This window comes from Scleropages formosus, chromosome 11, assembly GCF_900964775.1.
Source record: "Scleropages formosus chromosome 11, fSclFor1.1, whole genome shotgun sequence".
NCBI lineage: Eukaryota > Metazoa > Chordata > Actinopteri > Osteoglossiformes > Osteoglossidae > Scleropages > Scleropages formosus.
In genome coordinates this window covers 22687715-22702091 of record NC_041816.1, presented here as the reverse complement: position 1 = coordinate 22702091, position 14377 = coordinate 22687715, and the positions used below count along the sequence as shown (strand labels likewise).

Here is a 14377-nt window from a genome sequence, read left to right as displayed (position 1 = left end):
TAAATATCAGATGAGACCTGGGCAACAGGTACTGCTGGTGTTTCCTAGCTGCCCTCTGGGTTTATTCACCCTTTGTTTGCATAGGTTTCTTGGGGGTGCTCCAGCTTCGTCCCACAGTTCAAAGATGTAACACAGAAGTGCTTTTAACTGTGATTCTGACTCGGTACTAAGCAACATACTTCGATTACGTGGTTCAGAAAGCATCTTTTTTGGTTCTGTTACCGTTATTAGTTATTCTTCTGTATAACATGCAGTCACTACAGATGCTTAGCGTAAGGTAGCACAATGGGGACAGTGGGTTGCATAGTGGTTAGTGCTGTTGCCTTTGGACCTAAAGGTTGCAGGTTCAATCTCCAGCTGTAGTACCCTCTAGAAAGGTATTTACCCTCAAAAATTACTCCCCTAACATTACCCAGCTGTATAAAGGGGTAAATAATTGTAGGCAGACCAACATTGCAAGTTACTTTGGAAAAAAGTGTCAGCTAAATGAATAAATGTAACAAGCAATCTAGGCTAATAAGTTTTGCTGCCAGTTGAAGTAAAACTGAAGGAAGAGTTGTGACATTCTGATTCTTTAATTTCAGATACAGTTGCCATAGTTATCCAGCTTGGATGGTGGACCTTAAACTGTTGTCACCAACTTGTTTCTAAATGTAAGAATTTTATATGAAATATTAGAAAGCTATATGGGCATTGTCTGTTCCTGCACGTTTCCCATCCTGTATAACTGTATTGTACTTGGTTCAAAAACCTCCATTCATGTGGCCGTGGAGTGAGGTGAGCTGGCGCGGGAGGCTGAACCTATTTTCGTGTGAGGATGGTCTCATCGCTGTCATTGGCTGCCGGGTAGCAAGTGGCGCAGGGACAGCTCCGATTGGTGGAGATTTCTTTCTGTATCATGACATGTTCTTTCCAATTGGTAGGGACTCATTACGATGTTTCCACGATAGCCAATCGTCGCAGACGCACAAGGCCGCGGAGCGTCATCATGGTTCTGTTGGAGATCGGCGGCTTAAGAACGTAGAATGTGAGGGAAGTTTGAGGTTCCGTCAATGTGTGTCGAATAAGAAGGATCAGGATGCCAGAGGACACAACACAGGACATCATTTTTGTGACATGCACGGCACCAGTAAACATCGCAGTCGTAAAGTATTGTGAGTATGCAGATATGAGCTCGGTTGTACGTTTTACAACAAGAGAACAAGAAGAAGTAGGTGTGTAGACACGGCCGCGGTTTCTCTGTTTTGTATGAGCCGGCGGTGCGTTTAAAGCGACACGACGTATAGCATGAATCAACTGTGTATGTTAATACAGAGTTGATCTGTCATTTCTTTTGCTTTTTTTGCGCATTCTGCGCATTTTCTGCTGGAAGAATAACCGTAGAACTGGAGTACTTGTAAAATATTTACTTGATTCAAACTCCGTCCACGATTTATTACGGTAACAGATAGACCGACGGAAGTATGATAATAGACATGTGTCATGTGGAGGAGCTTTCTTTCGTTAAGCTCTTTACTCCGTCGTATCATCAGTTAGTTAATATGTTTCCAGCTGTTACACCACTTTTTAACTCCTGCTCTTTCGCTGTCTTTCTCTCGTCCAATCCTGTTCCTTCGTGTGTGTGACGTCACAGGACCGGTGCAGGCACATTGTGCCATAACAAATTTTCTACTCACTGTGAGCGCTATCCAGCTATTTTGAATTTTATTTATTTTCTCGAGGACTTAGTATGCACTGTAAACTCCTCATTGGTTGCAGTGAGCAGAAATGTTCTGTGTTCCATTTTGACTGAGCTATTTGATATTAGAGCAATGTAAACTCAACTTTTTCTTCTTTTTTTTTTTTTTTTTTTTTTTTAAACCTTCTTTCTAGTGTATTTCCAGTCAAATTGAAGGACCACACTTGCACATCTGCAACCATATATTTTACCTCTAACTAGCTGTTCCATTATGTCTTCAGGGGGAAAGAGGGATGAAGACTTAATTCTGCCAATCAATTCCTCTCTAAGTGTGACCCTTCATCAGGATCAGGTGAGATCTCAAGGTGAACAGAGTGCTGTTCTTACCACAAAGGTGATGTGATGCTATCAGAGAAGGTTAACGTCATCCACGCTTCTTAATAGGATCCTTGTTGACTGCATCATCTCACTGTTCCAGCTGAAGTCGACCACTACAGTTGCATGTAGTGCTCGTTTCAAAGAAGACCGCATCTGGCTCAATGGCAAAGAGGAGAACATCAACCAACCCCGACTGCAGTCCTGTCTCAGAGAAAGTAAGTGACAGGAGAACATTTGAGAATGTGTATGCATGTAACATTTGTGATCTCGCAGTACATGAATCTTGGCGCGCAGGTGGAAAGGTTTTCTCGATCTGGAGGAAGTGACAGGACAAACATTAAGCTTTTTGTTCTTGTAGTCTGTGAAGTTGGATCCAGATGAATTGGTCACACTATGGTCTGTGTTTTCTCTCTCTCTTTCAGTCCGGCGGCTGGTCCGAAAGAGACGAAGCAACAGGGATCCCGGTGCAGATGTGCTCAGCTTGTCCCACAAAGTGCATATCTGCTCAGAGAACAACTTCCCCACTGCAGCGGGCCTGGCTTCTTCTGCTGCAGGCTATGCCTGTCTAGGTAAGTGAGCGGCGGAAGCCTTCTCCTCTAAGCAGTCACCACTGCATCTGCTCAGCGAATGAACACAGTAGTTGGTACCCTCTGCCCTCATTAAGAATAAAGTATTTAGTATCTCTCTTTCTGCTAATGTAATGCACACGTTGTATTTTCTATGAGATATATGTCACTTTGGAGAGAAGTGTCTGCTAAATGAATAGATATAATGCAAATGTATTTGTGAAGATACAAACTTTTTTCAGTTTAACTGCATTTTCTTCCATTAGCTGTTAAAATGTCATTCTTCAGAGGAGCAAATACAGCCTGTATTTATTATTTTGACCAGTAGATGTAAGTAAAATGCACAAAATCAGAATAGGAGTTTGGGGCCAACTTAACTCACTTGCTGCCCCGCTGTTTACAGTTCATATCTCGTGTTGGGGATTTTTCACTATCTGTAACAACAAGTAGTTCGTTGTGCAGATTTATGAGATGAATTGGTGTGGACTGAATAGGAATTTGTGGAGACATTATTATTATTATTATTATTATTATTATTATTATTATTATTATTATTATTATAATAATAATAATAACAGTAATTTTATTTTCAGCAATTTTTAAAGCTGAATGTTAACAAATATTAAAGGCTTAGGTATGTTTGAGATCCCCCCCCACCCCCCCAAACTTGTAACTTGTAATTCATGTATTTTTATCTTTTCTCATAGTTTTTATTATATTGCTTTACTATCAAAATTACCCAAAGCCACTTAGAACTTCAACTTTAATATCAGTGGATATTTTACAGCCGCAATTAAGGTTACGAACCCTGTTCACTGGTACAACAGCAGTACATAACTGTGTTCTTATTCATTGTGCTGTCTGGTGCTACTATGTTTGCAAGTTCCATTTTTCATGGACTGTGTGACCCAGGTGCTTTGTGTGACTGATACCTATGTCAACTTGTCCTCCTCCCCACCCCGTCACAGTGTACACACTATCAAGGCTGCTGAGTGTGGAGGGCGAGCTGTCAACAATTGCCCGCCAGGGCTCGGGCAGCGCCTGCCGTAGCATGTATGGTGGCTTTGTGCAGTGGCACATGGGCATGCGGGCAGACGGAAAGGACAGCGTGGCAGAACAGGTGGAGCCGGAGTCTCATTGGCCGGAGCTCAGAGTCCTCGTCTTGGTGGTACGAGTCTGTGGGGCGCGGTGCATCGTGGCCTTGCTTGTCCATTTTGCCAGTCAGCCTGCTGTTATGGGTTATTCTCGCAGGGAATCATAGCACAGCAGATGAGATGAACAATGTTTCCTAAGCTGCAGTGTCATTTGATTTCCATTGCTTATTTAATTTCATGTTTACTAGAAGTTCCTAGTTCCTTCAAATCAAGTGAATCACATTTACACATTGTCTTGTATTACATTACTTTACACAATATCCCCATTGCTGTGCAAGGATTACATTCATTGTCTTTTGGATCCACAACTGTAATCTCTACCATACCTATTTCCTGCATATGTTGCCTCATTAGTTTCTTCCTGTACGACAGGTCAGCGCTGAACGCAAGCCAGTCGGAAGCACAGCTGGTATGCAGACTAGCGTGGACACAAGCAGTCTTCTGAAGGTATCGTCATTTATCACATGACGTTCGCTGGAGTTCCACTTACACAATTGTGCAGTTGTCTTAATGTTTTGATGTGTCAGAGTTGCATAACACAAATGTCATTGTTCCCATTTTAATATAAAAGAAAATAACATTTCCACCATCTTTATTATATGAGATTATATATTATATTGTTTGTATCAATTTTTCTTGCTGTATGCCTGTGTTAAAGCGCTCTGTGTCACTGTGTAAGAAGAACGCTCTATAAAAAATAATAATAATAATTATACATTTACTTAATCCATTTTTTCGAAGTATGTAGTTAAGGAGCTCAACATGTTTTCTGCCTAGGATGTGAAGCAGTACATTTTTATGGTTGCACTTCTGGATACCAACTGTTTGTCTTGGCTGGGCACAAAGATGCCATTGTTTGGTGTCAGTTTTTGGTCACATCAGTATTTCCAGTGGTGTGGTGATGAAGCCACAGAGCCTGTTCTCATTCCTACACTGCGATCTTCTCACCAACAGCATCGTGCTGAAGCAGTGGTTCCAGGCAGGATGGATGAGATGATTCAAGCCATTCGCAAGAGGGATTTCTCAACCTTTGGGGAGCTCACCATGAAGGACAGCAACCAGTTTCACGCCACCTGCCTGGACACCTACCCTCCCATCTTCTACCTCAATGATGTGTCACGGCGTGTCATCGGTCTGGTGCACCGCTACAACCGCCATTACAGGGAGACCCGGGTAAGGAGGGTGTGAAAGCAGGGGGTGGCAACAAAGGATGCTGCACCGTACCTTCCTTGTCTGTAACTTAACTCTTCTCACAATGTCAAGAGGATGGAGGAAACAGTCGGTTTTCAGCATTCCGGGATGACGTGCCGTGCTGAGAAACTTTTTGAACACGCACCTTAGAAGGCATTTTGGATCTGGAAATATTTTTTTCTCAATACCAAAAGTACACCTTACAATAAAATTTCAAATTATAAATTAATGTTTACTAGCCTTTGGTGTGCTAATTATGTAAAATATTTCAAATTAGAGCAGTGGAGGTTTGTTACCTTATTAATACTACATTTATACACATGCAGTACATTTGTACTTCAATTGATGGTTTTCCCCAAAGCGGGGAAAATAAATTATAAATTTAACCTACTTTATACAGCAGGGTGACTTTGTTTTTTCTTTTACGGAGTCAGTTCAGGGTAAATACCATGATCAAGGGTACTACAGTAGGAAGTAGGGCTACTAAATCCAATAGCTAAGAGATGACACTATTACAGTTTTGCTCTTATTTAGCATTTAAGGAAATAATTCTTAAATTTAGCTACTGAGAATTTCACTGTGTTTGTAATTTATTTATTGTTTTTAAAAAAAAAAAAAAAAAAAAAAACACTCTTACCTTTTCTGATCACTGGCAGGTCTTTTCTGACCGAAAGCGTGTTGAATCTTTTCCTTAGGTGGCTTACACCTTTGACGCCGGCCCCAACGCAGTGATCTACACTTTGCAGCCGTATGTTTCCGAATTTGTCCAGGTGGTGAAGCACTTCTTTCCCCCGGAAACCAACGGGGAAGAGTGAGTTTTCTGTTTCTGAATTAAAGTTCATTATTATCTTGTGTAATGAAACTTCAAATTTATGCAGAGTAGAAATAGAAATTTTCCATCAAGCCAACCCTGCTGCTTCTCAAGGCCTGATGTGGAGACTTTGACATTTTGTAACCTTGCTCCTAATTAAACATAAAATTTTGAACACCTCTTTAAACAAATTAGGTAGGCAACTGCTACTCTGGAAAGAATTTTATTCCATTTGTGGCCTGAATCTGACTGGACCTCTGTTTACTGCAGGTTCTTGAAGGGACTACCTGTGGGCACTGTATCCCTGTCTGATGAGCTGACAAGGGCCATTGCGATGGATACCCTTCCTAAAGGCATTCGCTATATCATCAGCACAAAGGTGAGGAGCTATACCTGACTGGGACTGGTATTCTCTTGCTTAGAGTGCTCCAGTGCACTGTAAAAGCACTTACAGTGCCCCTTAACAGGCAGATAATGCCGTTTGTCCTTTGTCCAAGCTGTGATCAAACTCCCTTGGTCCTGCATTTTAGAGTTTTGAATGCACTGCAGGAATGTTAGAGGTTGTTCTATCAGGTGATAAAACTGTGCTGCGAAAGATCACTAAGAGAAATCCTCCCCCTCCCCCCGTGTCGCGCTCAGCCCGGCCCAGGTCCTCGGATGGTAGAAGACACCAGCCTTCATCTACTTGGACCTGATGGGCTACCCAGGACAAGTGCCTAAATGCAAATGAGCTGTTGAATACATTGCAACCCAGAATGAAGAGACTACTGGAAATGATGGGTGTCAAAATCAAGCCATAAGGCACTGCATTTTCAGGTTATAGTCTCAGACATTAAATGTTAATTTTTTACACTTACAACTGAAGCTGCTACAATTTTTGCTAAAAAAAAAATCCCTAAACATAAATTTAGAAACCTGTCAAGATACTTTCTGAAAGTTTATAGTGCACATTTGTTTAGCAAAGCATTTTAAATAAATATTTTCATGGAAGTCTTGTCATTTTTCTCTTTATTGGTACCCTAAATATTGCATTAAAATAAAGTGTTACAATGTTTTCTGTTTTCACAAATATATGGCCCTTCCTGTATCTGATCTTTCTTTTAATGCCTATTGTAATATCTTGGCAGCACTAAATGGTTGTGCTCCTATTTATCATGAACATGCTGAATATACAGTGCTGCTTGAAAATATGTGAACCCTACAGGGATGGTCATTATTCTTGTATAAAATAGTAGCAAACTTAAGATATAGATTTAAGTCATAGTCATTTATTAATTTTATAAGTTTACTAATAGTGAAGCGTTTGGTATGAGGATCAGCACCTCTGAGTCTCAGTCCATGGGTTTCTCACAGAAAAGGATAGCATGTCCCCTCCAGGTAAGGGGAGAGAATTTGCCCCAGGTGGAGGAGTTTAGATGTCTTGGGGTCTTGTTCGCGCGTGAGATCGGCCGCAGACTGGGAACAGGGGCAGCAGTAATGTGGTCGCTGTACCGGACCGTAGTGGTGAAGAGGAAGTTGAGCCATAAGGTAAGGCTCTATTTACTGGTTGGTCTACATCCCTACCCTCACCTATAGTCAGGAACTCTGGGTAATAACCGAAAGAATAAGATTGCGGATACAAGCGGCCGAAATGAGTTTTCTCTGCAGAGTGTTGGGACTCGCTCTCCGTGACAAGGTGAGGAGTTCGGACATCGGGGAGGAACTCAAGAGCAGAGCTTATGTCACATGAGAAACACTGATTTAAATAACCATTTTGTGGTTAAAAAAACCAAGGGACACAAGGGGTTCACGTATCTTCAGTTCATGAGCAGAAAAACACTCCTGCAAAATATGGATCTCAAAATGCTAGCAAGAGTGTAACGGGAATTAGTAATAACTTTTCCCGCAGTAAAGCGCACAGTCTACTGCGTCTCCAAAATCAGCTTCTCCCTCCCTGCTTTAAGACCTGTGGTATTAGGAGTAGGTAAAGTAAGTGTTACACAACTCGTGATCGGTCAACCCCCCCCAATAATTCTTAATTCATCAACAGATTCTTGTCGGTAGGAAACAATTCCCAGCCCATCGCACCTCACCTGGACGCCGAAGCGCGAGCTTTCACGAGCGTCTGGCGGCACCGGGAAGTGACGTGTGAGTGGGCGGGGCTTACCGGACGCCACGCCCCCTTGCGGGTCTTTCCAGTGTAACACATTGTTGAGCGCTTTGTGACACTGTGAGCTGCTGTTGTGATTTGACGTGCGGCGGTCGGCGAAGTCGCGGTGTGTGTTTCGCGTGTCCACCATGGGGAAGATCGAGTGGGCGATGTGGGCGAACGAGCAGGCGCTGGCGTCCGGACTCAGTAAGTCGCTAAAGTAGTTTTTTAAGTTAACATAAAAGTTTTAATCATGATTGGTTGGACCGCAGTCCTGCTCTCCGGTGGGTCTGGGGTTCAAGTCCCGCTTGGGGTGCCTTGCGGTGGACTGGCGTCCCGTCCTGGGTGTGTCCCCTTCCCCCTCCGGCCTTACGCCCTGTGTTGCCGGGTAGGCTCCGGTTCCCCGTGACCCCGTAAGGGACAAGCGGTTCTGAAAATGTGTGTGTGTGTGTGATTATGCGATGGACTGAGCCGTGCCGCGTACAGCAAAACCTGGCTGGAAACGCCGAAGGAAATTACGAAATCCAATTTTTTTGTGTCATTGAAAAAAGCACAATTCCACGTATAAGTTTGGCTTTTTGTACAAAATTTGTTATTAGTTAATGGTATACTTTACAGTAGTTTAGTACTGATACCTTTTAACTGGAAATCTCTTTTAAAACTTGCTCATATCATGTCTACATTGTATCCAGGGATCAAAGGAAAACAAACTATCCTCCAAACTTGTGCGCACAGTTTTTACTAGAATGCCTCTCCTCTTTCTATCTTATACATCTTGGTTTCGGCCAAGAATTATATGTTTCCTTGTAATCTGATAGGAAGTGTCTCAGTCTTTATTGTGAAGGAACTGTGATAATAACCCTGTGGTGTGTGTGTGTGTGTGTTACTTCCTTCTTTCAGTTCTCCTCACAGGCGGCATCGTGGGGGTGGCCGGCCAGTTTGCAGGCTGGCAGTTTGCAGCCTATGGGGTGTATCCTCTTCCAGGGCGCGCGCACACACACACACACACACACACACACACACACACACACACACACACACACACCTTCTCCAAGCGTTCTCCAATTAGATCCTGAAAGAGAAATGAGCCACATGCCAATTGGAAATGAATCACTTTATGACAAAATCAAGACGACAGTGACACTGTGTGTATGGGGCCCAAAACATTTTATTTCAGGGACAAGATGAGCTCTGCCAGAGCTGACTGAGCAAGGCTGATTTTATTTACGGTTGTTCAGAAGAGTGTGTTAGAATTCATTTCTTCCTCTGTGTATGAAATTCTGTAGTTAATGGAGACATGCAACCTTATTCCTGGCCCAGTATTCATTGAATTTAAGATCAGATGTGTTGTAAACCTGTTTGGTCTGTTTGTTCCAGCTCCACAGGTGTTTGGATGACATTCTTCTCAGCTGATACAGAAACATATAAGCTAAAACGGGTTCTCTGAGTTGAAAGAGCCTATTGTGAGATTTTTGTCTTCTGGAGCAAACGCAACAGCTTATGTGAACTGAAACTATTTAGAATGATCTCTGTACCACCCACTAGTGTGGCAATGACCAGGGACATCCAGATAAAAGTACATGTACTAGCTCAGTGTACTCCATGTTACTCCATTTATTCCAATGCAATAAAGCATAACAGACCTCATAGTTTCAACCACAAGAGCAAAAATACGAGATCCTGAAAATACTGCCAGCTGCATGTTTCAGTCTGTCTCCTCTGTTGCTGGGTGGTAAAAGTCAGTGGGGCCTAAAGAAATAAAAGGTGTGCACTTATATAGAGAGTGTGTGTATATAAAGAGTGTGTTCCACTGATGTATGGATGAGTGACCCAGTGTAAGTAGTGTATCTAGCAGTGTAAGTCACCGCGGTGAATAAGGTGTGTGGGCTGATGATACTACATAGAGTTCATTGCAAGTCACTTTGGAAAAAAGTATCTGCTAAATAAATAAATGGAATTCTGGCACTATTATAAATGTATATGTTTTATGCATAAATTCTATATCTTTGACTATATCTGTATCTTTGAGCAGTGGAAGGAAACTGACTGACAGATGCTGATACACAAAACATTCTTCAGGATATTTGATCGCCTTCTCTGAATTTGTTTTAAAAAAAAAAAAAATCGTAGTTACAGAGCTACAGTCATGTAATTTACTTGTAAAAATTCGTGATACTTAAAGTTAATCAATTAGTTGATTATTTTATTGCCCTTATTTTCCTTAAATTTTGTTAAATGTTCCTTTCTGGTTTTTTAAACTTGTTTTTTGGCAAAGTTGCATTTTGTGTGTGTGTGTGTGTGGGGGCGGGGGTAACATGTTTGATGAGACAGGAAACAGAGAAATGTGTATTGGGTTCATACCTTGACTAATTCTCAGTGCTGCTGGGGTGTTTGTCTGCCTTCTGGAGTATCCGCGAGGCAGAAGAGCCAAAGGCACCAGTGTGGAAAGGACGTGAGTATCATTCGCCAGCTGTGGGGCTTGAGACCTCACCACCTGGACACCTGAGTCCTAATATAACTGATTAGCATTGGTGTATATGAATACTGATGTGATGTGACAAATAATACATATAGGAATAACTATTAAGTAAAGTACACAGTCTTTTGTATCTTTGTGAGCCTTTTTTTGCACATATTTTTAATGGGAACATTTTAATGTGTATTTATTCATTTACCTGATGCTTTTCTCCAAAGAAAGTTACAGTGTTAAGCTACTTTACAATTATTTACTCATTTATAGAGTTGGGTAATTTTACTGGAGCAATTCGGGGCAAGTACCTTGCTCAAGGGTACTACAGCCAATGGTGAGACTAGAACCTGCAAACTTCTGATGTAATGCACTTTTTGCATACTTTGATGTGAAAGAAAAGTGTTTGCTAATAAATAAATGTAAATATATCAATGCACAAATACAAATTCTATGTGTTAGAATTTTACCTAATGTTACTAGAAGGTAATTTTTCTGTATAAACCTTGCGAAGACTAGATACATTTTTTTATTTTTCTTTTAATGGTAATGTATGTTGCTCTCCTCCACCTTCCTTCATTGTTGAAGACACACAAAGAGTCATTCTCACAATTGTCACCTTAGGGGTCAGTACTGTCTAACGGTTTGTGTGAAGGCCTTCGGTCCCATCACCAGGAACTACTATGTCCGGGCGTTTCTGCATGCTGCGTAAGTCAATGTCAATTTGATCAAACCTGTTAGCAGAGCTCTCGCTCTCTTGCTTCTCTGCCCATTCATTTTCAGTTCCACTTTTTGAACCCCCTCATTCATGCATGGTGATTAGCGGTGAATTCCTGAGCACCAGGCTGCCCTTTGCCTGCATCGTTCTCCTTTTACTATTGTACGCTTTTTTATTTCTTTGTTCAGGTATCTCTGGGTTATTACATTTTAGTGTTTTAAAGCCTTGTTTTTAGTATCAGGGACCTTTCAGTGAATGCAATATAGGCACTTTATAAATGTGGAAAATGAGTAGTATAAAAGATTTCACTGTACATATTATGATGATTGTCAACATAAGTTTTTTATTTTTTATTTTTTAAATAACCCTTACTTCCTTTACCACATCCAGCTGCTGAAGAAGAAGAAAATTCTTTAGTTGTGATTACCATAAATTTGACTTCCTGGAACACATATCTACATTAGACAATGTTAAGCAAACTATTTGCAGAGGTTGTTTCCTTGTTCCTCTGTGGCCAGTTGGCTTACTTACAGCTTTGCATAATTATTGTTGTAATTTAATGCATAGCTGACCTTTTATTTGTATTATGCCTCTGATCCTTTGTTTAGCACTCTGTGTCACAACATATTCAACAAATTTTATATGCTAAATGTTTGTTGTGAACATGCTTTTTCTGCTTTGGACACTAAAGGGTCACAGAATATGTATGTGTGTTTGTGTAGATTATGTGTTCCAGGGGGGTTCATGTTGGCCACCGTGCTGGGTTGTGTCTGTCTGGGCATTGCAAGTCTCATCTACCTTTTGGTGAGTTCCTTTTTCCTTGGCTCATTAGTGAAAACAATGTGGAGGATGTTGACACTAAATAAATAATATTATTGTAATTATAATTATTATTGTGGTTCAGATTTATGGTCAAGTATTAGTGATGAGCTATATCCAGTTATCTAAATAATAGGGGGACAGCTGGTAGTGTAGTGGTTAGAGTTTATGCCTTTGAACCCAAAGTTTGTAGGTTTGATCCCTGCCTCTGACTCCCCCCCCCCAAAAAAATAATGTTCCAGTAACATTACCCAGCTGTATAAATGGGTAAATAATTGTGGGTAGACTAACATTGTAAGTTTCTTTGGAGGAAAGGAATAAATATAAATAATACTGCTCAGGCAGGCACCGAAGGGTAAAATACGTCTGTAAATGGACCAGAGATCCCTGCTGCTGAATTTAACAATGAACCCTGCTGGCTACTAGGCGGCCATCCGTGGTGAACAGTGGCTGCCCATCCTGCCCAAAACCGAGACCCGTGAGAAACCAAGGGAAAGTATCAAGGAGCCCCCGCAGAACCCACCCCCTCGACCCCCTGCGGACCTGCGTAGGAAGCGCCTGGAGGACGTGGAAGGGGCCGCATATGTCAACCCTATCCCAGTCACCGGCAGCGAGGACTAACTGCCCCCTGCAGGGTTGGCTCAGCACAGAACTCAAGCTGTAAGCATGGATAGTCACATTGTACCGACAGGACAAAGGAACTGCTGTTTTCTGTCAGCTACAGGTGGCTGTTGTGGTCATTGATTATTGCTTATTCCCAGCAGAATGTTCCTTCTGTTACCTCCTGGGACTGTTGCTCTTATATGTTTGGCTCCCAAAGACTTGCCAGATTCTGATGTTGTTTTTTCGTAGTATTTTTGTGTGTCATATTCAGTTAGCTGCTAGGTCAAGAAGTGGCTCAGGGAAAAGTACTTGACCTGCTCCATTGTAATGAACAAGTTACACAATTACAGGGTCGTTCTTTTCGACTTTGTGTAAGGCACATTAAGTTATGCAAGTGGAGAAACTGAGCGTGAATGAAGGAGCTTCATAATTCAAAGTGTTTGTTACAGCAGGGTAAATACTGCAAAGCCTCTATCCCACTCCCAAGAATGAAGCAAAGAGGCAAAAGAGTGATAAAAGTCCCCTAAATATCAAGGTATCATTTACTTCAGTAATATATTTTTTTTTAAATTCCTTGTAAAAATATGTTGCTAGAGATAGTGAGTTTTTTCTTTACTGCCATCCATGTATTACTTTTGTTACTGCTGGTAATCTGAAGAATCATGAGGGCATTTACTCTCCAGATGTAAATTTTTGTTTTTGATGTTATGTGGAAGTAAAGAATGTACCAAAAAGTCTCTCTTTGTCATTTATGTCAGATACCAAATATTACTCTCACTTCACCAGTATTTAATGTGTTTTGCAGAAGGTGGGTTACTCTTACAGCTCATCACATGAGTGTTATTTGTGGCAAAGTTACAAAATATGAGACATTTCTCTTTATGGCTTCTCACTGTATGCTCTGCTGGCTGTGTTGTAATGTCTGTGGAAATTTGCACTAGCCAGACTGTGCACTCCCATGATGCCTTAGAATACTAGGGGCTATTTTCACCTCATTGTAACATCACACCATAACTCACTGGATGACATTGCCCAGTGGATAGTGCAGTGGTTGGAGCTGCTGGCTTGGAATTTTTACATTTATTTGTTTAGCTGACACTTTTCTCTAAAGTAACTTACAATTATTTACACCTTTGTGCAAGTGAGTAATTTTAGGGTAAGTACCTTATTCAAGGGTACTATGGCCAGAGGTGGGGGAATTAAACCTGCAACCTCTGGATTCAAAGGCAGTAGCTCTAACCACTATGCTACCAGTTACCCCCTTTGGGATCCCATGATCAGATCCCACCTTCTGCTGTAGCGCCCTTTAGGAAGACACCCTGAATTGCTAGTACAGCTATTGGACGAAAACGTGTGCAGAAACATACCTTCCAGAACATGAGCATAAACATCTGAAAATTATCATACATAGTCCAAAAACACTGTAGATTACAGATGACTTAAACATACGTGGAAAATGGAGGTTTTATAAGCCTAACTTATTCTGAGACATAACTGGACCTCTGCTATTTTTGCAGTATGTAGACTATGTGAAGAGTAAACAAGCTCTATGCACCGCCTGTACCACAGACACCACCTGTGTGTCAGCCAGTTTGCACTTTATTAGTGTGATTAATTACACTGAATGTGGAACTCCGACTCGCGCTTTCACAACTTTTCAGTTTATGCTTCCTTGAATGAATCACGGGGTTGTGTAGCTGCTCCTTTGAGGACACATTCTAAAGGCCAAGTGTTTTTTTTACATTTGTAGCTTCCTTATTTCTTTAGTACAAGACCTGTTTTTTATAACATTTCTAAATGAGTACAATGTGTATGACAAAGGAATTTGTGCTTAATTCACACAAGTATTGATTCTCTTTTGTCT

The 14377-nt window shown here is 41.3% G+C and overlaps 2 protein-coding genes across 2 annotated transcripts; both read left to right on the top strand.

Moving 5' to 3' along the window:
- The first annotated feature begins 564 nt into the window (after positions 1-564).
- mvda (mevalonate (diphospho) decarboxylase a) lies at positions 565-6763 on the top strand. The gene is made up of 11 exons (XM_018763415.2): positions 565-653; positions 924-1154; positions 1960-2030; positions 2157-2271; positions 2479-2625; positions 3591-3790; positions 4149-4223; positions 4731-4949; positions 5663-5778; positions 6049-6157; positions 6418-6763. Exons 2-11 carry the CDS (start codon positions 1079-1081, stop codon positions 6496-6498), a joined length of 1209 nt encoding a protein of 402 aa, XP_018618931.1. The 5' UTR covers positions 565-653; positions 924-1078; the 3' UTR covers positions 6499-6763.
- A 1188-nt stretch (positions 6764-7951) lies between these two features.
- On the top strand, positions 7952-13219 carry cyba (cytochrome b-245, alpha polypeptide). Its single transcript, XM_018763226.1, has 6 exons — positions 7952-8113; positions 8807-8876; positions 10284-10358; positions 10998-11081; positions 11814-11895; positions 12337-13219. Exons 1-6 carry the CDS (start codon positions 8056-8058, stop codon positions 12529-12531), a joined length of 564 nt encoding a protein of 187 aa, XP_018618742.1. The 5' UTR covers positions 7952-8055; the 3' UTR covers positions 12532-13219.
- The last annotated feature ends 1158 nt before the right edge of the window (positions 13220-14377 follow it).